Source organism: Elgaria multicarinata, chromosome 11, assembly GCF_023053635.1.
Source record: "Elgaria multicarinata webbii isolate HBS135686 ecotype San Diego chromosome 11, rElgMul1.1.pri, whole genome shotgun sequence".
NCBI lineage: Eukaryota > Metazoa > Chordata > Lepidosauria > Squamata > Anguidae > Elgaria > Elgaria multicarinata.
The window spans coordinates 19,813,742-19,839,226 of NC_086181.1; the positions used below are offsets into that span (position 1 = coordinate 19,813,742).

The 25,485-nt window shown below is 42.1% G+C and overlaps 2 protein-coding genes across 2 annotated transcripts in view; one reads left to right on the plus strand and one right to left on the minus strand.

The window, feature by feature from the left end:
• Positions 1–7,864: 7,864 nt before the first annotated feature.
• Positions 7,865–8,821, plus strand: LOC134406691 (olfactory receptor 11A1-like). Its single transcript, XM_063138207.1, has one exon. The coding sequence runs from the start codon at positions 7,865–7,867 to the stop codon at positions 8,819–8,821; it is 957 nt and encodes a 318-aa protein (XP_062994277.1).
• Positions 8,822–12,196: 3,375 nt separating this feature from the next.
• Positions 12,197–25,485, minus strand: part of LOC134406710 (semaphorin-6A-like) — a 43,193-nt gene continuing 29,904 nt past the window's right edge. The window contains exons 11-15 of the mRNA XM_063138239.1: positions 23,103–23,258; positions 20,019–20,177; positions 15,219–15,362; positions 15,028–15,102; positions 12,197–12,254 (exon numbers count right to left, since the gene is read on the minus strand). Of these exons, the coding sequence (XP_062994309.1) occupies positions 12,197–12,254; positions 15,028–15,102; positions 15,219–15,362; positions 20,019–20,177; positions 23,103–23,258 (592 nt within the window). The remainder of the gene's footprint in view (positions 12,255–15,027; positions 15,103–15,218; positions 15,363–20,018; positions 20,178–23,102; positions 23,259–25,485) is intronic.

Genomic DNA, 25,485 nt, shown 5'->3' on the forward strand with positions numbered 1-25,485 from the left:
CTTCGTGTAGATGAGGCCCCAGTGTTAAGAATGCATACACAATATAGTTGATTTCTAGATTAGTTGCTGGACTACAATTCATAGATTCAGGATTTAAAGAGGGAAAGTTTTCAGGACTTGCAGAGGGTATCTGGGAAATTGTGGTGGAGCCTTGTGAAATGGAAGAGCAAGGGAAGCAATTCAGAAGTAGTCTTATGTTGTTTTGGATCTTCCTGGGTGCTTTATGCAGAATTGGGATGAAGGCACAATTAGGGCAGTGGGTCTCTGACATGTCTAAGGGTCTTGAAAATACCTGTCATTTGCTTTAAACAGCCTAGAATGATATGTCACGAACTTCCACATTACTAGTATTAATATACCTTGAGTCTGATAGGCATCCTTTACCTGTGTAGGCAGACTCTAACAGACCCTTCATACATTTCATTAGAAGTCCTGAATAACCTAAGCAAATATGGCCTCCCAAAATTTTTGCCACCCCAGTTGAGGGCAGCAAAATGTTTGAGGGGGGAAGGAAAAATAAGATTTCACCCAATATTCTCAGGCAATTTCTGTGAAAATTCTCTTCAGAAAAATGTTGGCTCTGTGTAGCGAATGCTGAATGGGACTCTAATATTAGTTCATATCAGTGGAAGAAAGATGAAATGTGCTAAGAGAGGAGGCTGACCGATTTCTTCCTTGAATCATTAGCATACTCATTTATTTATTTATTTGAAATTCTGGATTTGATCTCGTATACCCCTGTAGAATGTCTATATATTTTTTATGAACTGATACAATTTTAGGAAGAGGAAAATGAACAAACACTTGCCACTACTTGTTATAACATTTAAAAATCTTCAAGTGGTTTGCCCCAAAGCTATTCTATGATGATGAGGCACAGAAGTTAATGGTTTGGTGGGCACATATTTTTAAAATTAATTTCATCTTAGTTATTAATCATAACACAAAGGAAGACTTGAATCTGGCAGAAATTCCCATTGTTAGATGGGACAACTACCAAAATAAGATAGGGAAAATGAATGTTGGTTGTACTTTTTTCCCCACTAGACGAAAACCACGGAGGAACTGGGGATGAGGAATGAAACCATTATCACAGAATTCATCCTTCTTGGTTTTGGAGACCTCCAGCAGCTACAGATTCTTCTCTTTGTGGTGTTTCTAATGATCTATATTATGACTATGGCTGGGAACCTTCTCATTGTGCTACTGGTTGTGACTGATCAGCACCTACATACTCCAATGTATTTCTTCCTTGGGAATCTATCCTGCTTGGAGACCTGCTACACCTCAACCATCATTCCGAGAATGCTGGCCAGTTTTTTTAACTGACAGCCAAAGTGTTTCTGTTCACGGCTGCATTGTGCAATTATGGGCCTTTGGTTTCCTAATTGCATCCGAATGCTATCTGCTGACAGCAATGTCTTACGATCGCTATGTGGCAATATGTAGGCCCCTTCATTATTCAGTCCGTATGAATTTCAAGATTTGTCTCCAGTTGGTGTGTGGCTCTTTTCTCGGCAGTTTTGTAATCAACACGACATTGATGATATTCCTATTGCAGTTACGTTTTTGCGGCCACAATGTGATTGACCACTTCTTTTGTGATTTCATTCCATTGGTGAACAATGCCTGTATCAATGCACATAAATTAAAACTTTTATCAGTTGCCCTGTCTTCCATCTGCATCCTGCCATCATTCATTCTAACAATAGCATCATATGGATGCATCATTACTGCCATTCTTGGAATACCATCCACCATGGGGAGGCAAAAGGCCTTCTCTACCTGCTCCTCTCATCTCACTGTGGTGATCATCTTCTACAGTACTCTCCTCACTGTGTATATCTTGCAAGATAGCAGTGAACTGAGAGAGCTGAACAAAGTCATTTCTGTCTTCTACACTGTTGTATCACCTTTGATCAATCCCTTCATATACAGCCTAAGGAACAAAGAGGTGAAGGAAGCCCTGAAGAGAGCAGCTTTAAAAAAAGCCCATCAGTAAAGAGTTCATAAAGGACATCATAAAAGAAAGATGCCATCTTTGTGCATAGTTCTACAGGTACAAAACATGAGTCCTTCTCTTATGCTAAGCAAGTGTATGCTGAGAAGAAACTGAATGGGAAAGAAACCTACTTTGGTACTTGCACTGGCAAGAAAGAAGATTGCATGCAGAACTTGAATGTGATTTCTGCCTACACACATTTGCACATTCAACATCCTCACACAAGGGGTCAGACTGCAGGATAAATATATGCATGTGGCACCCATGTCCCCAACATCTTTGCAATTCTGGCCCAGACCCCCATTCTATTTTATTATAGTCTTAGCAGGATGCTTGCGGCAAACCTGTCATCAGTTTGGTCCTAGTTGCAGGGTATTTTTCATTTGCTCTGCACGGATCCTAGGAAGGAAAGTTGTGATTTGTGGGTGGACCCTCATGGTCTTAGGTTAATTTGATCTCTTTTGCTTCTTTTAAAATCTATTTTAAAGTGTTTTATTCTTTTTTTATTTTATTTTATCTTGTACACTGCTCTGAAATTTTCAATGGGGAGCAGTATATAAATATTGTAAATAAAATAAGAATAATAAATTTGGATAAGCCAAGTATTTGTGGGAAATGCAGATAGGAATATGGTAGGTGGGTGCCCTGAGACACCTTTATGATGATTAGTGAATCCTGAAGCTTGCTGCTCAGAGCTGTGTGGGTGGCCCTGATAGTGGTCACCTTTGGGGCTAACTTGACTCCACCACTCGGAGGTTTGGGGCCCCATGAGGGAGTTACATGGGAAGGCCACCCTACTCATCTATTTCTATATACAGCCATATGGAGGGGTGAGAATATGCCCTCCCCATTCAAAGGCCAAGGAGATCTCACCCAAGTAGGCCAGACTAGTCACCTGTACCATAAATACCCTCTCTGTATGCAATAAATGAGTCCCTATTTCAGCCTTTTCCAACCTGGAGCTTGCCTTCATGGTGCCACTTTGCCACTAAACCCTGCGGGATTAAATGAGGGGTTAGAATTTTTACCACTTCTGTAACTGCCTGGATGTTTTGAGACATTCCCTGGTGTTTGTAGCTCAGTCCAGAGATGAGAAGACCTTGAGTGAATTGCCCTGCCATGGTAACACCTGTACGGAACTCAAAGAAAAGAACTTGTCCAATAGTATAAAAACACATAGCCTGCAGCTCATCCCATCTAGTCACCAGTGTATAGACACAAGACAACCTGCTGTAAATAATTTCTGCAGACATTGTTACAAGTGGAAGAATCTGATATTTTAATTGTTTTATACTAAACTAGCAGCAGCCCAGCAGGATACTCAGAAGCATCCCAGAACAGAGGCACCACCTAGTGGAGGTAGTGGATGCAGTGGAATGCAGAAGAACGTTTTATTTTATGTAGTTAGTGGTGCATCAGTTCTCTTGCCCATGAGTAGAAAGCTATTTGGGCCTCTTTATGGAGTTGGAAGCCTTTTCAACCATCTCCTAAGCAACAAATTCTTTTGATATTGTATTCAGTCATTATAGATAAGCCCCTGGCAGGTCCTCAATGTTAGCTTCTTGGGGTTTTTTTTTAAGAATGGGTGAGATGTACATTATCTTCTGCAATGGCAGGATGCCCATTATCAGGGGCAGCATTTGTCCCTTGCACGTTGGATGCAGTCATCGGACTGACCTCAGAATGGGAGGAATCAGTGGAATCGTATGTGATTCCATAGAACCCTCCCAAGGCAGAAATGCACCACAAAATGATCTAGAATAGCTGCTGTAGGCCAGGCCATTATGGGATCATATTTGCTGCTGATCCTGGTGGCTGTAGGAATGTTGTCTTGCTTTTTCTCACTTTATTAGTCTGGTTGAGCTAAATAAACTTCAATAGTTCACTCATTCACGTAGATTCATTGCTGCTAGATATCCCAAAAGAGCCATTGCCAACTGGCAAAACAACTGGCAAAACAGAGGGAGGTCATCCCAAAGGATTGCGGTTTTAATTGACAAACATTCTTCTCACTGCCTATCCATCTTAACAGCTCCCTCCTTGCTAACTCACTGCCAACTCACATTAGAAACTGGAATAGCACAGGTCAACTCAAACCAAACCCTGTCAAAATGAAAGCAAAAATGCAAGCTGGTTTACCTATTGATCTATTTGAAGTATGTCCCAACGTTTTCTCAAGTGGCTAATTAGTTTGTGAAAGCCTCCTGCTGCTCACATTGTTCTTGAGTACTTACAGCCTAAACAAGAAGCTCTGAGCATGAAGCAGAGAGTCAACAATTGTTAGTACAGCTGATCCATGAGATTGACTGTTGAACCTCAGTGTATAATTTCCTTAAGAACATGAATTAGAAGAAAAGTCAAGCAGCCAATGCAGAGAGGCCTTTGATTTAGAATCTTAGAATGTTCGTGACTTAAGACTAGAAAGAGACGTCGGTATTCCAAGCATTCTACTGCCTTGGATTCCAGGTGAGAATTGCCTACACACATGGAATGTACATTATTTTCTCCACCGTGACATAAAAATAGGATCACAATGTCAATGAGATACAAAGGAGGAGAGGGCTCCTGCATCCTTTAATTGTTCTGTAGTATTGTGATATGGTCAGCAGCCCCATTACAATTTCCCTTTCTATACAACTATAAAAGGGGCAGTTTCAAAATTAGAATATCAGTTTCCGAATACTGTTGATATTGTTGAGTAGAATAAACTCTCTTGATGAGAATACAAGCTATCAAAACTTAAAGACCTCCTGGTCAGAAGTGGGGAGCTCCAAACATTTTCACTGATCTACCATCCCAAATATTTGGGTCATTTGTATATATATAAGCACTGGGTTATTTGTTTGTGTCATGTGTGCATTAATTATTCAGATTATTGAGGTGCTTATATTTCAAATTATAGTTGCTTTTTGTACCTTTGCCCAATTGGTCAAAAAAATCGATACCCATGGTTCATTTTGATGCATCTCGGCCATGAATAAATTTATGTTCTTTCACTATGATATAATTAGAAATCATTCACAAAGGCCAATGAAATGATGTTGTCTACCTGTTGGCACTCTGTGGTTTGCTGCAGTTCATGAGTTGATCTTCAGGGAGTTGTTGCAACATGATAGGGCTTCAACGAAGTGGGTGTCTGGCCTATTCATGCTCTTTCTGAAATGTGGATTTGTCTATTGATATGTTATCTATTTGAATTAAGTATAGTAAGTCTATATACACCAATTGCTGACAAACATGGGTGGGAGGGTATTGTTGCACCTGTTGATTGTGGGTTCCAGGTCGACAGCTGGATGGCTACTATGTGAATGGAGTGCTAGACTAGATGGACCTTCAGTTTGATCCAGCATGGCTCTTCTTAGGTTATTAGGTTCTTAAGTGTGACTTTTAAAGAAAAGATTGTGAATCATGGAGACATTTAGGAACACCTCTGTCTCCACTTTTAGTGGAGAGGTTCTTACATTATGATGACTGCTGCATGGCAAGATGAAATATAACAGCTGGATCTTTTCCAAGTAAGTAGATGCAGTAATATGAAATCCATTTTAGTCCCACTTTCCATGCAGCCGTTAGAAGCACAGGTAGAACTAGACTGCTTTCAAATATAAGGATGGGCTGTCATGTGATACTCAAGCTCACCGATGTTCTCTAAATTCCTCCCCAAAGCTTAGTTCACCAGCTTTCTGTTCCCATTTGTCAATGTCTCTTATTTTTGCTTGGGGGAAAAGTATGCATTCTTGAATGTGTGCATTTTTGCTAATTGAAAAATATGCATTTCCGCCCATAGGCTAAAGTATGAAAATGCAGATTTGGGGCAGGGGAGCAGGAGGATGCTTGCAAACATGAACCAAGTTCAGGAAATTTGAAAAATTCCTGAGAACTGCATTCCTGCTCACATTTGCATTTGGAGCTTTGAATGGGACATGCTTGCATGATTTGCAAACATAAAACAAAACACATCCCTCCCTAAACAGGTTCTGCACTCTTGCATGTCTGCTAGAACAAGAAAAAGACTGTCTAGGAGAGATATATGAATGACCTCAGCTGCACCCCTTCCTAGAGTCAGAAGACCTACAGATGGTAGTGCACGCGCTGGTAACTTCAAGGCTGGACTTCTGCAATGCGCTCTACATAGGGCTACATATGTGCCTAGTCCGGAAACTTCAACTAGTTCAAAATATGGCAGCCAGTCTAGTCAGCGATACACCTAGGGTTGACCACATTACACCAGTTCTAAAATCTCTTCACTGGCTGCCAATTAGTTTCCAGGCAAAGTATAAAGTGTTTGGCTATCACCTTTAAAGCCCTACGTGGTTTGGGTCCAGGCTACCTGTGGGACTGCCTTCTCTCATACAATCCGCCCCACTCACTTTTGTCTTCTGGGAAGAACTTCCTTCAGCCAGCCAAGATTAGGCTGACAGGTATTACGCAGAGGACCTTCTCCTCTGCTGCTCCCAGACTGTGGAATGGCCTGCTGGAGGAGATTTGTCAACTTCAGTCTTTTAGCATTTAAGAAAGCTATAAAGACTGATATCTTCCGGCAGGCCTATCCGGTGGAATTTTAGAATGCTTTTAAGATTTTTTTTTTTTTAGGAAGTTTTTACAATGTGTACTTTTTTAAAAAAAATCAGTATTTTATGTACTTTATACTTACTTACATCAACTGGGATTGTTTAGATTGGAGAAAACGAGGCTAAGGGGAGACATGATAGAGGTATACAAAATTATGCATGGTGTGGAGAATGTGGATAGGGAGAAATTTTTCTCCCTCTCTCAAAATATTAGAAGCCAGGGTCATCCCATGAAGTTGATTAGTAGGAGATCTAGGACAAATAAAAGGAAGTACTTCCTCACACAGTGCATAGTTAAGTTATCATCCCTGGCTGATGGGATGAACAAGCAAGACATGGTGCAACAGCACCCTCCCACCCATGTTCCCCAGCAACAGGTGCACTCAGGATTTTTGCCTCGAATACTGGAGGTAGCACACAACCATCAGGGCTAGTAGCCATTGATAGCCTTTGCCTCCAGAAAAATCTATACATTGTTGGATTATGTGGGAACAGTTCCAGAATTTTCAGCAGGGAGCTGGGAGTGCATCACCAGGGTGCCGCCTTCAAGTGGAAGAGTAAAAGAAAAACTTAAAAGTTTTCTCCCGTTGATTTGTAACTTCTTGAGTACTCTGTGCAGTGTTAGGCCAGTGGTCTTCAACTGGTCCAGACCTGAGATCCACCTCGGACACCAAAGCTGCAACGTGGGACCCATTTAACATTTTTTTTTCCATTCTCAACATGGCAGCAACAGCTTTGCCATGACCCATCTGGACTGATCCAACAACCCAGTTTGGGGTCATGACCTTCCAGTTGAAGGCCACTAGGTCAAAGGATCTTTTGCTAGTCTAAGGGCCTCTGTAAATGCCAGACATTGCCACTTGCTGTTAAGGGCCTGGGATTACTTGTGAAGAACTTTCACGTTATTTGTGTCATTCCACCTCCTGCCAGATTGCTCATCCTTAACTCTGTAGGTTAAGGGTTACTTTGTTAGAAAAAAGGGAAACCTGCCACTCCTAATCCTACAATTTTAAGTTTTTTTAGGTGTGGGGAATCCTCCAAAAATAGTTCAGTGATGGTATGCAACAATGTAAGAGCGTTTGGTACCTTTTTTAAAATAATAATAATAATAATAATAATAATAATAATAATAATAATAATAATAATAATATGGTCCTGGTTATGGATCAGAACACATAGGAAGACTTGAATCTAGCACAAAATCCCATTGTCGGATGGAACAACTACTGAAATAAGAAAGGAAAAAAATATGAATCTTGATTGAACAAATTGTTTCCATTAGATGAAAACCATGAAGGAACTGGAGATGAGGAATGAAACCATTATCACAGAATTCGTCCTTCATGGCTTTGGAGACCTCCAGCAGCTTCAGATTCTCCTCTTTGTGGTGTTTCTAACGATCTATATCATGACTATTGCTGGGAACCTTCTCATTGTGCTACTGGTTGTGACTGATCAGCACCTACATACTCCAATGTATTTCTTCCTTGGGAATCTATCCTGCTTGGAGACCTGCTACAGTTCAACCATCCTCCCTAGAATACTAGCTGGATTATTAAGTGAAACCCCAAGTGTTTCCGTTCAAGGCTGCATTGCACAGTTATGGGCCTTTGTTTTCTTAGCGGTAACAGAATGCTATCTCCTGGCAGCAATGTCTTACGATCGTTACTTAGCAATATGTAGACCCCTGCATTACTCCACAGTGATGAATTTCAAGGTTTGTCTCAATCTGGTGGCTGGATCTTGGATTGGTAGTTTTGTGATTGACACCATATTGTTAATATTTATATTGCAATTAACTTTCTGTGGCCACAATGTCATTGAGCATTTCTTCTGTGATTTCATTCCAATGATGAACCTGGCCTGCAGTGATGCACGTCAGGTAAAACTCGTATCAGCAATTCTAACATCTATCTCCACTCTGCCACCATTCATTTTAACCATAGCATCATATGGATTCATCATTACTGCCATTCTTGGAATCCCGTCTACCAGGGGAAGGCAAAAAGCCTTCTCTACCTGCTCTTCTCACCTCACTGTGGTGACTATTTTCTATGGCAGCCTCACCATTGTCTACCTCTTGCAAGACAACAATGAGCTGAGAGTGCTGAACAAAGTCTTCTCTGTGTTTTACACTATCCTAACACCTCTAGTCAATCCACTCATATACAGCCTAAGGAACAAAGAAGTGAGAGAGGCCCTGAGAAGAGTAGCCAGCAAATGTTCAATGTGCAAAAGAATTCACTGAATTGTTGTTTTCAAACTTTTTGATGGAACTTATTTCCATTATATGATTGAGTCAGAAAGAAGAGAAACACGTTCTTGGTATGCTAAATGTCTATTTTCATAGAGCCTGTGGCATCTTGGCCTGTCTTTAATTCTAAGGCCTTCCCCAGGGCGTTGTCAGAAGGAAGTGTCTGCAGAATTTCTTCTAGCCAAAAAATGGTCTCCTGTGGTAATCTATGGCAATTCAGAAATCAATCTTTTCACTAGAAGGAATTATGCAGACTTTTCCTTCTAACAACCCCCTGAGGAAGACCGTAGTATAAAAGACGGAAGGAAGGAACACCTCCTCCCATATGTACCTGTCCGGACCTTAAGATCATCTACAGGGGCCCTTCTCCGTGAGCCCCTGCCAAAGGAAGTGAGGCAGGTGGCTACTAGGAGGAGGGCTTTCTCCGCTGTGGCACCCCGGTTGTGGAATGAGCTCCCCAGAGAGGTCCGCCTGGTGCCTACACTGTACTCCTTTCGTCGCCAGCTGAAGACCTTTTTATTCTCTCAGTATTTTAACACGTAATTTTAACTTAAATTTAAATTTTACTGTTTTAACTCTGTATTTTAATTTTATATTAATTTTGCTGCGTGGTTATTATCCTGGTTGTGCTTTTTATACTGTATTTTGTATTTGTGCTTTTAACCTGTTGGTTGTTTTATGATGGTTTTAATTTTTATGAACCGCCCAGAGAGCTTCAGCTATTGGGCGGTATAAAAACGTAATAAATAAATAAATAAATAAATAAATAAAATAAGACAGGTTGCAACATGTCAGGCTTTCTGAAAATAAACTTTTAGCATCTAGAGAACATCAGTCCGCTGGTCTCTGTCCACCACTCTGCCGCTAAGATCATCTTCTTGGCCCGCCGCTCTGACCATGTCACTCCACTTCTGAAATCTCTTCATTGGCTTCCAATTCACTCCAGAATCCAATATAAACTTCTCCTGCTGACCTTCAAAGCTCTTCACAGTCTAGCTCCTGCCTATCTCTCCTCTCTCATCTCACACTATTGCCCCGCTCGTGCTCTCCGCTCCTCTGATGCCATGCTTCTCGCCTGCCCCAGGACCTCCACTTCCCTTACTCGGCTTCGTCCTTTTTCTTCTGCTGCCCCTTACGCCTGGAACGCTCTTCCAGAACACTTGAGAACTACAAACTCAATCACAGCTTTTAAAACTCAGCTAAAAACTTTTCTTTTCCCTATAGCTTTTAAATATTGAGTTTGTTCTAACTCCATACTGTTAGCTTCACCCTACCCGGTGCCTGTTTACACTTCCCTGTGCCTGTTTGCATTCTCCTTCCCTCTTTATTGTTTACTACAACTTTATTAGATTGTAAGCCTATGCGGCAGGGTCTTGCTATTTACTGTGTTATCTGTACAGCACCATGTACATTGATGGTGCTATATAAATAAATAAATAATAATAATAATAATAATAATAATAATAATAATAATAATAATAATAATGTTTCTTTTCTTTCTGACCTGCTCTGGATGCTTATTTCCTTCTGTTTTTGATTTTTAAATATATGATTAAGAAAGCATCATCCTACTGAACTATTAAAGCACTAGATGCTGTTTCTTCTCTATAGCTAAACAAGACTAGACCATGGCAGTAATTAGATCAGAAATTATTAGGCAACACCATCTCCTGCAACACAGGGATGGTGAAGGAGAATTCTGGTTTCACACACACACACACACCAATGGAGGCCTTAAAAGCCCTATCAATACAAGAGTAAAGGTTTACTCTTGCGTTAATACGGCCTTTCATAGAATCATAGAATCATAGAATAGCAGAGTTGGAAGGGGCCTACAAGGCCATCGAGTCCAACCCCCTGCTCAATGCAGGAATCCACCCTAAAGCATCCCTGACAGATGGTTGTCCAGCTGCCTCTTGAAGGCCTCTAGTGTGGGAGAGCCCACAACCTCCCTAGGTAACTGATTCCACCGTCGCACTGCTCTAACAGTCAGGAAGTTTTTCCTGATGTCCAGCCGGAATCTGGCTTCCTTTAACTTGAGCCCGTTATTCCGTGTCCTACACTCTGGGAGGATGGAGAAGAGATCCTGGCCCTCCTCTGTGTGACAACCTTTTAAGTATTTGAAGAGTGCTCTCATGTCTCCCCTCAATCTACTCTTCTCCAGGCTAAACATGCCCAGTTCTTTCAGTCTTTAATTAACATGATTTGGATAGGGGTGGGGAAACCTGTGATTTCCCAAGGCACCAGAAATCACATATCCCCCCTGTGCCAATGGGAGCTTTAAAGGCCCTATTAACACAAGGGCAACCACAATTCACACAGGATGGGAAAGGGAGCGATGCCTGAAGCCAGAGTGAATGGTTGCCAAGTGCTTGTGAGCCCCATGCGCGCTTGGCAGAGGCTTGCGCAGCTTAGCTTGAGGAGATGTGTAGAAGCAGCATCAGGGTGACTCTTTTCCTACTTTTTTACCCCTCACTACAGAGTGGCTTGTGAATAATGTGAATGTGGCTCATGCGTAGTGCATCTCCCCCTGTGAAATTTGCATAGGGTACACCCCAGCCCCTCCCCTGTGCACCTGATTGGCCACCTCCATCCCCTTCCCCCTCCCCACTGCATGGCTGCCCCCACACCGCTTGCCGCACTGATTGGCCATGCAGGGCTGTCTGTCATTATTATTATTATTATTATTATTATTTATTTATATAGCACCATCAATGTACATGGTGCTGTACAGATAACACAGTAAATAGCAAGACCCTGCCGCGTAGGCTTACAATCTAATAAGTTGTAGTAAACAATAAAGAGGGAAGGAGAGTGCGAACAGGCACAGGGAAGTGTAAACAGGCACCGGGTAGGGTGAAGCTAAACAGCATAGAGTCAGAACAAACTCAATATTTGAAGGCTATAGGGAAAAGAAAAGTTTTTAGCTGAGTTTTAAAAGCAGTGATTGAGTTTGTAGTTCTTTATTTTCCACAAGTAAATGATGGAATGATTGAATGCCCTGCTTGTTTGGTGCAGAGGAAATTAATTGCTATTACAGCCCGAGCTTTGGTCTTCAAACTTTCAAAAAAATCTTCATGTGTGCACTGCTTAAGATTCAGTCTAAAACAAAAATGAGGAAAATTAGTCGGGTGGATCTTGAGTAATAAGCTTTATGCAACCACATTCTTATATATGATTAGGATCAATGACTATGATTTTTGGTTAAAACATGGTTCGAATTCAGTTTAAGTGCAAATTTTCAGGTTTTTAATGAAATCAAGTTAAGAAATTTGCATCATATGTGGAGACATCAGATTTCCAGACTTGCAGCATTTGAGGTTCTCCAATAGTAGAATAAATGAATGTGTAAAAACACTGTTGTTTTCGTTAACAGTCATCCAGGCCATCTGTTTTGCCATTCTCTATGTCTTGCTCATACTCAACTCTAAATAGCAGAAAGAAATTCAATAGGGTCAATTATTGCATTCACAGCTCCTACCACAAAGTTATCCTTCTAACCCTTGCACAATGCAAATATGGGGGTATTTAGTATTGTCAAGGTAATTCTGATCAAATCACTACCTTAAAGCAAAACAAGGGACGTGAACATCAGCAAAACCCGCATACATCAAGGTTCTCCAAGTCCTACCTCAAAGCTCTGAGGGACTTAAGTCCATATCAGGTTGTGAGCTTTCTTCTTCTTCTTCGTGCATGAAAATTGCAAAGTACTTGGATGCAAACTTAGGTTGTGCATAGCATGGAGAATGTGGATAGGGAGACATTTTTTGCCCTCTCTCAAAATACTAGCATACCGGGACATCCCATGCAGCTGATTAGTGGGAGATTCAGAACAGATAAAACGATGTACTTCTTTAAACAGCACATAGTTAAACTCTGGAATTCACTACTAGATGTTTGAATGGCTTTAAAAAGGGATTAGGTAAATTCCTGGATGATAAGGCTATCAATGGCTCCTAATCCTGGTGGTTACTTGCTACCTCAAGTAGCACAGATAGTAAGCTAGGTACAGCAGTGCTGGGGATCATGGGTGGGAGGGTGCTATTGCACTCATGTCCTGCTTGTGGCTTGCTGTTCAACACCAGGTTGGCCAGTGTGTTAACAGAATGCTGGACTAGATGGACCCTTGGTCTGATCCATCCAGCATGGCTCCACTTATGTTCTTATGGAATGTACTTGAGTGGGCATTCAAAGGTATTTTTGGAAACCAAACCCCATCGTATTTAGTCTTAATTACCCTGCCAGGGTTGTGATGTTACCATGTTGTTAGTTCCTCTACTGTTGCTGACAATGATGTGGATCAGTTGTGGGAAAATGCAAATAAATTATTCTTCCAGGCATTTTAAGTTCGACATTTTAAAATTCTTTTAAATCTGGCACTGCATTTTAAATCTTTACATTGCTGCTGGTTTCGACTCTGGTTTTATACTGTAATTTAATTCTTTGTTTTGTTTGTTTATTACATTTCTATATTGCCCAATAGCCAAAGCTCTCTGCACGGTTCAAAAAATCAAAATTACAAATACAGCATAAAATGCAATATATGGCTTAAAACTGCAGTATAAAAGTGCAACCAGAGTAAAACCTAGCAACAGGGCAGAGATTTAAAATCCAATAGCAGGTTTAAAACAGCAGAGCTAAAAACTGGAAGTTTTAGAATGTTTTATCATGTTGTTGCATTTTATACTTTTAACTGTTGTGAACCTCCCAGAGAGCTTTGGCTGTTGGGTATGACAGGGATGCTGAACTCGCTGAGCAACTCCTTTTGGATTGCTGCCCCCTTCAGTGTTCAGCCTTCCTTCTTTTTACCGCATAACATGGAGTTAAGGCTGTAGATGTGGGGTGACTGCCACTTGTTTAACACAGCAGTTCATTTATTTATTAAAACATTTGTATCCTGCCCTACATCACTGGGATCTCAGGATGACGTACAGATAAAATCAGTTTACTAATATTTTAAAACAAGCAAATTATAATAAAAGTATTTAGTGAATAGAGCTTAGTGGTACAAAGGCATTAAAAGAAAATAAAAATGGCAAAAAAAGAAAGAAAAAGCAGCAAGTTCTTAACCCAGCTGCATTTTGGCTTTTCCCCGCTGCTGCTTCCTCATGCTCTGGGCTTTTTCTGGCTCTTTCTCTTTGGATGACGCTTTCCTTTTATTCCCTTTCCCTAGGGTGACCAACTGTCAGGATTTCCCCGGATTTGTCCTGGTTTTTGTTCTTTCCATGGTGTCAGGGGGGATTTTCTATAATTTTCAATAATGTCCTGGAATGACACACCTTCCTCTTTAAGGCTGCCATTAGCATGGCAGGAGGGAATGACAGGCTTTCTTGAGGCACATCATTCCCCCACCCCGAGCTCCAATTGAGGTCTTAAAGGGGAAAGTGGGTCATTCGTGGACATTATAGAAAAGGCCCCAATTGGAGTGGATGGTGGTGGTGCAGAATGAAATCCTTTCCCCTCCTCCACTCCAATCGGGTTCTTTAAGGTGGCGGGGGAATAACGTACTTTCTGCAGGATGCAGAAAGCTGCTTCCCCCCCCACTAGGTGTCCTCTTTTTTGGTTTCCCAAATATGGTCACCCTACTTTCCCCACCCCCAAACTGAAAAAAAAATACTATTTTAGTCTTGAAGAAATGAAACTTAAGCAGAGAGAAATGAAACTTCGCCTCTCAGAGATCCCTCCTCCTAACAGAAAACCTCTAGGCCTCTAATCCTGACTTTATTACCTTTATTGATCATAAACAGGGTGACCATATGAAAAGGAGGACAGGGCTCCTGTATCTTTAACAGTTGTATTGAAAAGGGAATTTCAACAGGTGTCATTTGTATATAATGGGGAACTGGTGAAATTTCCTCTTCATCACAACAGTTAAAGCTGCAGGAGCCCTGCCTAGTGTGACTATATACTGTTTTAAATCTGGTCACAGTATAGCTGCAGTATAGCTCCTGCAGCTTTAATTGTTGTGATGAAGAGGGACGTTTGCCAGGTACTTTATGCATACAAATGACACCTGCTGAAATTCCCTTTTCTATGCAACTGTTAAAGATACAGGAGCCATGTCCTCCTTTTTATATGGTCATCCTAATCATAAAGATTATTATTGCTTGTGGGTTTTCACCACAGCTCTACCCAAAAGCCTATTTAAGCAACACTATTATTAAAACTCACAAAATCCCCGCAAACCAATTAAGACTTACGTAGTTCCAGGTGAGAGGTGTATGCATGCCTCATTTGCCCATCCACAATATGGGTCTCTAGATGCTATACAGGCCCTTAATAAAGGAGAGAAACAAGGATCACTCTAGAATTCTTTACTAGTACACTTAATATTAATGATGATTCTGGAAAAGGAGTTAACAATGAGAGAAATGAGGCCAAAAAAACCTACTTTTTGCATGGTCCATGACGCTCACAACTTCCCAGGGGAACCCTTCTTACACAATTTTGAAATGCCACGTAAAGGGTTTCACTTGGCTTATCCACTTTCAGGTCCACAATATTTGTCTCAGCTATTCCAAAGTCAGGGGCGCACCTGAATTGAAAAACAACAACTCCATAATTCTTGGATACTTAGATAATAATCATTTTCAAGTCAAGATAAAATCAGGAGAGTAGACATGTTCAGCTCAGAAAAGCAGCCATGTAACTTTTCTATTATTTTAGCCAGCTTTGAGTTATGTCGTCATTTAAACCAGGGTTGAGCAACTTGTAGCCCAGCCACAACTCTGATGAACATAGCCAATGGTGGGGGATGAGGCAAGTTGTAGGCTGAAATATGTTGGTGCCTGCCTGGCCTCCAGAGGCAGGGAGTTCCATTGGAAGGGAGCCACCACACTGAAGGCTCTTCTCCAGGTGGTCTCAGTCAGACCATAAGTCCATGTGGAACCACAATTGGCCACTTCTGATATAAGCCGACCGCCTGGGCTAAGATAAGGAGAGTTCTCCTTGATCATACCAAAGGCCTATTTAATCCAACCTCATATTTCCTATAGCGGTCAACCAGATGCCTCAGGGAAGCCTGCAAACAGGGTGTGATGGTAATGTCAGTGGTGCAGCTGTCTAGCAACAGTGGTTTTCAGGGTCCTGTTGCCTCTGCATGAGGCTTGCTGGAACATGACCAAGAGATGGGGAGGCAGTGAGTCTCAAAAATGCTTTCCCTCTCTATTCCTGTCTGGACACCCAGTGGTAAATGAGCTGCAGGCCATTTGTAAGAGGGAACAGACCCCACTCTTTTCACTCACAGCAACCTATCATACAAATTATTAACAGAGTAATATGTCAACACACAGCAGAGCTCTACTCCTGGCTTATTTATTTACAATATTTGTTTACCATTCTACATTTAGATAAATACTGGAGTGGTGAACAACAAGAGATAAAAAGAACAAAAGTTAAAACAAATGAAACATGATATTAAAATTATTCTTCAAAAACAGAGGCCTTAGCTAGACCTAAGGATTATCCCAGGCAAATGGAGGGATCCCCTGTGTGTCATTTGATGCACAGGGACGATCCTGGGACAATCCTGGGATATAGGCCTGGTCTAGCCATGGCCAGAGTGCCAATAAAACCAAGGGTGGTAAACGAAGGAAGGCTTACTGGAAAAGAGCTGTTTTGAGGAGGCCCTGAAAACAACACACTGTTGGTGACTTGCCTGACCTCCAGAGGCAGGGAGTTCCATAAGAAGGAAGCCACCATACTGAAGGTGCTTCTCCAGGTAGACTCCATTCGGGCCATATGTCCATGTGGAACCACCAGGAGCATGTCTTCTACTGACCTCAGTGGGTAAGGGAGAAGGCACTCTCTCATTTAGGGCTTTGTACACTAGTACCAAAGCCTTAAATCTAGTGCCAAAGACTTTTAGGATGCTTTTAGGATGAGTATGTTTTAGTACGTTTTTAGGAAGTTTTAACAATGTATACTGAGTTTTGATTAATATTTTATGTATTTTATACTTGCTGTTGTTCCCCGCCTCGATCAGAACGGAGAGGCGGGTTAGAATTATTATTATTATTATTATTATTATTATTATTATTATTATTATTATTATTATTATTTCTGACCTGGTAGAGAATAGGCAGCAAAGGAGTAGCATGCTGGAAAGGGGCAGTACTTAATAACAGCCGAGCTGCTGCATTCTGCACTAACTCCAGCTTCCGGAGAAGACTTAAGGGCAGCCCAACATGCGGCATATTGCAGTAATCCAATGTTCCTTGAGGTTAGTAGTGCCTGTATCAATGTGGTCACGCTCCCCCTGTCTATGAGAGGCTGTAGCTAGTGCACCAGCTGAAGCTGGTAAAAGGCACACTGAGACGCCATACCCTCTTGGGCCTCCAGTGACAGTGATGGCTCTAGGAGTACCCCCAAACTGCAGAACTGGTCTTTTGGAGGCAGTGCAACTCCATCCAGAAAAGGTGATGAGCCTATCTCCCAGACCAAGGAACCACTCACCCACAGGGCTTCTGTCTTGACAGGATTCGGGTTCAGTTTATTGACCTTCATACAGTCCCTTACTGAGTTTAGGCACTGATCCCAGATTTGCACAGCCTCACCTGATTTAGATGAGTGGGAATCTTGTGTAGTGGAGACTAAATGACATATTGGGGAAGAGGATTTCCTTAGTCTCATCCATCCGTCATCCAGTCAATCTCACTGCTGCTATGAGCTGAGTAAGGAATGGGCTACATTTATGACAGCAGCTTGGATGACCCATGACAAGCAAGGAAAGGGAATCAGCCTGGTTCTCTACTCCTCACTCACTTGCCTGGCAGGGATGATGGCTTAGATCAGTGGTGGGCAATTTTTGCTAGGGATGAGCAAACTTAACTTTTGCCTGCCCTGTGAGTTGCTCGCCAGATTCTTGCTGGCCACCTGACCTTGTTCACTGTGAGTGCCTTACTAGCACTGTGTGGCTGCATGATCCGTTGACACGTTAACAGTTTGTGCAGAATGGGGGCTCACTTACTGTTGTTCGTAAATCCCCATTTATGGTTGCCAATTGTGCCGAATGGGAATTTGTGGACAATGAGCCCCCATTCTTTGCAAAAAGGTGGCTCAGTAAGGGATCGGGTGGCAATGGACCAACCGGTCCACCAGAAGCTCACATCATGGCCACCAAGCCCTCACTTTCCCCTTGCAAAGAGAGTGACAATACTTGACTGTTGAGGGCTTGGCTGTGCAGAAATCCATAAACTTGACTCATCTCATCATGCAACGAGTTCGGCAGACCTGGGGATCTGCAGACTGGAATACTAGGGCTGATCCAGTGAGTTTCACTGAGTTTGAGCCCCAAGGGAACTCTTGCGTCATCACTACTAGAACTGTTTTCCCCACAGCTCTCATGACCCCTCACCATTGGTTATGCTGACTAGGGTTCATGGAAGTTGTAGACCATAATGTCTGGTGGTCCACCAGTTGCCAACCCCTGGTTTAGAAAGAGGAGAAGGGACTTTCACAACCACTTATTCTGACAAGTCTGCTTCCTGCTCAGCTGGCACATCTTAGGCAGAGGGTAGCATTTGAAGGCCGGAAGGAGGAGGAATGATGATGCAATGTGAAGTGTAGATGGAGCAAAGCCTGTAAAGACAGGCCTCGCGTATTACTTGGTCTCTTTTGCCTTCTGGCTTCCACCTTCCCTCCCTATAGACAGTAAGGGGTTAGCCAGTTGCTTTCTTTCGAAGGGCTGAGTAGGAATTTTACCTGCCATGGAATTGTTTTTGTTTACAGATTTTTCACCTCTTTCATACTGGAATTATTTTTAAAGGAGGGCGGGTAAATAAGTTGTTTGGAATGGGCAGGCTTGTGTGGGAGTTTTAGTCACTTTTACAGTGATTAGCAAGTCTGGAGGCCTGCTCGTCAGGGGCTGTGCCACTCTTGTGTCAGGATATGGCTTGCCTTTGGGGACCTCTTGTCTCACCTACTCGGAGCTGTACAGCACCGGGCGGGGGTGACACACGGAAGTGTAGCTTAAGAAAGGGGCCAGGTTTTACCTGACTCCTGACTTTGGCAGAATGGCTCATCCTGGAGAAACTAGACTTGTTCTCGCCTTGGTATGCCTCTGGAGGCAGGCAAAACCCTTTTTTGTTCTGACAGGTCTTTGGCGAATAGCCTGGACGTCTGTTTATGCACTGGATTTTTTAAAATATATGTTAGTTGTATTTTAAATTTTAAAAAAGTTTTAATATTGAACTACATTTAATTATATTTTTAGCTTTTGTATAGTTCTATTTATATGTTTTAATTGTATGTGTTTTAATTTTGTAAAGTCGGCTTGAGGCCCAGTATTGGGGAAAAGGCCAGATATAAATAAATATAATAAATAAATATAATAATCATCATCTCTAAGACAGGCTGGTAGCCTGTAGAAAGGTTAACAGATTCCCGCACTTTCACATACAGATCTAGAGAGGGGTGTCTGTCCCATGTTAAATAAAGAGGCCCTAGTTTATCCCAAGCTCTGTTGTCTCAGTCTTTATTTCCTCAGTTCTTTCTCTGCTCACAAACACTTCACTACTATAAACAATATTTAATGTTAGCATTAAGTACTGAGTTTGTGGCATGACATTCCCTTCTAAAGAGGTAACATTTCATTACATCTTTCTAAGTTGAACCCATATTCTTCAGGATTTTCTGGACGTTCACTGCTGCTTAGCTGCAATTGGAGGTGCAATGAATTAAGAGTAAAGTTTTTGTTTAGGAGGGGTGAGAGGGAAGGTGCACAAATACTGAGGGTTAGATTCCACCCAAGTGGTTTAGTCATGAGCAAATGAGTGATTGCAATGGGGCCTAGCTGTGTCTAATTTAAGTCACAATCTCATTCATACTTACCAGGAGTCCCATTGAATTCAGTGTGGACTATTTCTGAGCAAACATGTATAAAAGTGCACTGTCTTGATCCATCCCTCTACAAGCAACTATCCGTTCCTTTAAGGTGTACTTGATGTGGTGATTTGGGGTATGTAATCATGTGTTGGGATTGGGTTGATTGTAAAATAGTAATCTTTTCATGATGAAATTAAAATCCATAAAAAAATACACTTTTAGAATTCAATTTAAAACAAACTCATTAAATAGCTCCCGTTCCCCCCCTTCTCCCCTCCCCCTGGCACAGAACTATGCTTGAGAAATAAGAATTAATATTGCACTTTGATTTTAAAAAAGAAAAAGAGTCAGAACCAATGATACACACTTTTTATAATTGTAGATATCCATCTCCTCCAGGAAAACAGGGCTTCCTTGCAAGACCAATATCTTCAAAAGCCATCCATTCTCTGATCCAAGGAAAACAACAGTTTGATCCCCTTTCGGTCCAGCTTTATTATCTACAGTGATTTTGAGTATCCGGTCTCTGGAATGACAATATTACAGTACAATATTACTCAGTGGATTATCCTGTCATTTGTTTTATCAATTCTTCCACTTATATGTAAGTGTTCCTTAATTTTAGAAGTTCATAAGAACTTAAGAAGAGTCATGCTGGATCAGACCAAGGGTCCTTCTAGTCCAGGACTCTATTCACACAGAGGCCAACCAACTGTTGGCTAGGGACCAACAAAGCAGGGCACGGTGCAACAGCACCCTCCCACCCATGTTCCTCAGCAGCTGGTGCACACAGGCTTACTGTCTCGGATACTGGAGATAGCACACAACTATCAGGGCTAGCAGCCATTGATAGCCAATGCATCTATACTTACATAAACACAATTTTCCACTTCAACTGGCAAAAAACAACCACACAATAGGTTGGATTCAGATGAATTCAACTGCACATACTAAATCTCATTGAAATCGATGAGAATGGAGTCATGACTTTGTCTGGATACAATGCAAAGTATTTTGAACTGGAATGGTGAATATTTTTCTGTCCAGGTTAAACCTGTGCTTCCTGGACTAACACATGGATTGGGATGCATTTATCTTTCAGATCATGTCCAGGGATGTCACAGGTGTCTGGTTTGGTTTGGGAATCCGGTGGGCAGGCTGCCTGCCCAGAACCATGGACCCAGCTTGCTAAGGCATGGGACACTCGCGGACTGTGTGCTCACTCTACACGGTCCACAAAGGTTCTACAGCTGCCTACTTCTCCCTGCAAGCTAACTGTGAGCCAGCATTTTCCATAAAAACTGGACTCCTGAAACTGCAGAGATCTGATTTTGCATGCAATGGCTGCCATAAATGGGCATTGCTCCAAGATAGTGCTTTAAAAAAAGAAGAAAAATCGAGCTATCTTCTATAACAATATATTATAAAGGTCTATTTAAAAAAGTCAAGTATAATTAAACAAACATAATTAAGTGCAAAATGGAGCAAAATGAAATATGAACACAAAAAGTCTCTGTACACCTTTATAAGCACAGAAGCAGGCCAAAATACAATGATATACCAAAAAGATACAGCCTTTAAACACATCATGAAGTGATTAAGAAATACCTACAGTTAAAAGTAACCCAGTCAAAGTTTAGCTATCCCTTAGAAAGGAAGTCTCTAGCTGTCAGTTTGTCTTAGCAATGGCACAAGGTTCATCGTGCTTGCTATGCATGCTTCCGCCGCACTTGCTGCGGGACATACACCAATGGAACATCTCTGTACTTCCATCACAAGAGCAGAATGATGAACAGTAAGGCTCATTCTGGATGCTATAACATTCCTTGCGTCTCTGAAATTGCTGCTGTGTTTGTCCCCTTGAATGGCCTCCCCCTGGCTGATCATTGTCTAATAGTATGCCCTAAAGGTGGAAAGTGCTACAAGTTCTACACAGGGAATCATGGCAACTCCTTGATTTACCATTTGCTACACTTCAAGGGCAGGATCTACACTACTGCTTTAAAGTGCTTTATAACAGTTTTGACAACTGTTGGGGCCCGGGACACACTCCATATACAGTTTTCAAAACGTTTTCAAAGCACTTTAAAGCAGTAGTGTAGTTCCCCCCCTGGTGAGGCTGCATGGGTCCCAACATGGCAGATGTTGTAGCCGGGCAAACCAAGTTGGCATCTATCTACCTATCTGTCTTCTACCATGTGCAACTCTACATTGCCATTAATAAGAATAGATGAAACCACTGGGTGATACGTGGGTACCAGAAAGTTTGACTCGGCCATGCAATCCCTTGCCAAGCCACCATTTAATGTAAAAATGACGGCTTGGCGTTTCCCCCCTAAAACCTTAGTTAAGCAAATGGCAGCTGTAAAGGAGCCATTTATGCAAGATTGCGTAAGACTGGCTCTTGCGCCAGTCAAGTGTAATGGTGCATGGACTGGAGATTGGGAGGCCAAGCAGGGGGCAGTTTACCAGACTCTTCCCCCTTCTTGGACCCCCACAACATCCCTAGCCATGAGTCATGCGCACTCATTGGCACACCTCAAGGGTCAAGTTGTTGCTGGACCATAACAAAGATGTTACAGTGGCCACCCTGGAATTTACACCAAGAACATTGTATTTAAGGAACTGTTGTAAAGGTAGAAGATGTAACACTTTGAATGTTTCAATAAATACCAGATAAACTTTTTGTTAGATTCCACAAACTGTGTTTGTGGGCAACCACATATTATTATTGTGAAATTCAAGAGAACAAAGGAAATTAAGTGTGCTTCTTTCTGCAGTGGCTGCAAAATGGAGGGGGTGGATCTCTATCTCCCCCCTTGAGGCCAGAGTGCTGCCTCCAACCTTGGGAGGGGGGATCCCCAGTATCTTATGGTTCCTCATACAGTGTCTAAGAGGCACAGATTGCTCCCTAATGTAGTATGGAGGGAACAGGGGACCTTTGTTTTCGTTGCTAGTATTAAATAGCTGGATGCCAGAAAACCTTGCCAACCTATGGCATCTAATCTATTCAATCATGGGCCTCATCTACACTAAGCAGGATATTGCAAGTGGAATGAAAGTGGTATATAAAAGGCAGGAGCGACACCAAGCAGGATATAGCAGTATGAGAACTGGATATGGTATGTGTCAATGGGCCCCCAACAGTTGTCAGCACACTTCAATACTGCTATAAAGCAGTAATGTGGCACCTGCCTTTTATATACTACTTTTGTACCACTTTCATAGTGCACTATCCTGCTGGTGTAGATGAGGCAATGGTTTATACTTTGTCCACTTTTGCAATAAAGCTTTTTAAAGATCCTAGAATTTGCTTCCCCCGCAATAATGTCCCATTTATTTAAATCCATAGCTAGATTTGTAGCAGCCATAGCAAACATGTTGATACAGAAGTCCAAACAAATCAGGAAGGAAAGAACACATGAAAGAAAACTGAAAGAAAGTTAGTTACGAAATTCTTGTCTGCAGAAACAATGGTTGGAGGGAGACCGCGCCCACTGATCCATCCATGAGGGAATGCTCTTTCATAAACTCTAGAGTGTCGTCTGGAAAATCATGGGATGATTTGTAGTGTTTAAGCAATTCAGAGCCAGCACAAGAACCCGGTCTAAATAAAACACAACACAGAAGACAATGTGATTGTTTATGACCCTTTTGTATGTGTAATTACGTTACATGACCTTTCTAAAAACATCCAGTAGGGCGCTGCATTGGCGTAGCATTGCCCTTAAACTTTGCAGTTTCCATCCTGCGGGATTGTGCTTGCTTATCCCCATGCCAAAGAAGGAACATGGGGTTTTCACATGATCATCTTGGTACTGAAGGCACCCTTGACCCTCTTTCTGGTTTCTGGTGACCAATAGCCAGTCACCAACCACCGGGACCCACCCACCCCAGATTGGCCATGGAGCAGGTTGGACAGCAGAAGAGCCATGCTGATTTCTCTCGGGCAGGAAAAGTTGCAGTAATTCCCCAAGTTTTCATCTGCAGATCTTTGGCTCTTTGCCCCAGGGTGGCTCTGAATTGGTGGCTGTATCATATAACTGATGCAGCATGGATTCAGAGCCACCTTGGGGCAAAGACAATGTATAGACTGACCCTAGCACAGGCTTCAGGAACTTCAGGAGGGACCAAATCTGTCCTTCCCGGAGTCTTAGTTGAGCCATTGATGGTTTGGTACCTTCTGAGATTTTTGTTCATCACCTCTCCCCATTCTGGAAGGTTGAGAAGTCTTTTATGAGGCTTGATTACTGGCAGTAAGTGTTTTAAGCTACAATATACTAGTATTTGTTTGTATCGTTTCCCCCTTGACATTCAGTTCCACCCACCACTGAAATGAAACCCTTGAGATCTTCTCCAAAATTAAATTTGGCCCTCAGGCTGGATCAGGTTCCCGACCCCCACACTGGTAGGTGAGAATGTGCTGGAGGCCTTCTAGAGGAACCTGAACTCTATATGTGGCTAAAAAGTGAAGGCTATTTTTGGACCAGTTGCATTGCAATGATCTCATCCTAACCAACCATGGGTTATTAGTCTCTCTTTGAGCTTTCAGCATGCATACTCCTGCTGCCCCTCCTCTTTTTTTTGAGGGGGGGGCACTGGCTTGGCACTTTTGTCATAGCTTGTTTAAATCAAAGTTACCTATTATGGGAAACTGAATTAATCTCCTATTTATTATCACTGAAAATCTGTTTGAAATTACCATAAGAACAATCATGCTGAATCAGACCAAGGGTCCATCTAGTCCAGCATTTGGTTCACACAGTGGCTAACGTCCCTTCTACAGGAAACCCACAAGCAGGACAGGAGTGCAACAGCACCCTCCAGCCCATGTTCCCCAGCAACTGGTGTACATAGTCATACTGCCTATGAGATGGCATATAGCCATCAGGAGTAGTAACCATTGATAGTTTTTACTTCTACAGAAATTTGTCTAACCCCCCTTTTAAAGCCATCCAAATTACTGGTCATTACTAGAATTTGTGTTAGCAAATTCCATTGTTTGTGCGAAGTGTTTCTTTGATCTGTCCTGAATCTCCCACCAGCCAGCTTCATGGGTTCTAGTATCCTGAGAAAGAGATTTTGTATTGGACAAAATTTGTGATGCACTTAAATCTGCTAATTTTCAGACAAATGGGTGCAGGAGGGTATGTTCCATGTGCCCTTACTAAGTCACGTTACATTCTTACTAAGACATTTTTTTTCTGGGGAAATTATGGCTATTGTTGAACAAGCTTTCCCTCCAATTTACTAGAGTGTACATTTTTCAGAGATGAGAAGGCCTGCAGGGAGTGGGGAGTACATTTCCTCCAAGTAAAAATAAAATAAAAATAAAAAGTCCCTTGGTAACCCCCCCCCCCCAATTTCCACATTCCTCCCTTCCCCCCCCCCCCCCGGGTCTTCACATCTCTGTGAAAACTCCCCCTGAGAGTTTCTGACTCTCCCATACTAATTCTCAGATTATGTTCTCTAGGAAATAATGGACTAGATTTGTTGATCACCTAATGTAAATTTTCGATCTTGTTTGAGTAAAGCATTTGTAAAGGGAGTGATCTAGGACTTAGTTGAAATGCTTCTGCAGCTTTCACAGTGGAAAAAATGGCTGTGTGTGTGTGTGTGTGCGCGTGGAATCAGCAATGTTCTAGGGAGAAATGGAATGTGGGTGGAACAGGAGCTGGGCTGGCCCTATCATCAGGCAGAGTGAGGCAATTGCCTCAGGCGGCAAATCTTGGGAGGTAGCAGCAAGTGTTGGAAGAAAAACCTATATGCCATGCAGCCTGCTCTGTGCAGTGGAGGATTCTCTACCATTGTAAGTGTTGAAGATAGATTCATCT

What these genes read in the sequence shown, in the direction of transcription:
- LOC134406691 (XM_063138207.1), top strand. Translation starts at nt 7,865, where the DNA reads ATGAAGGAACTGGAGATGAGGAATGAAACCATTATCACAGAATTCGTC.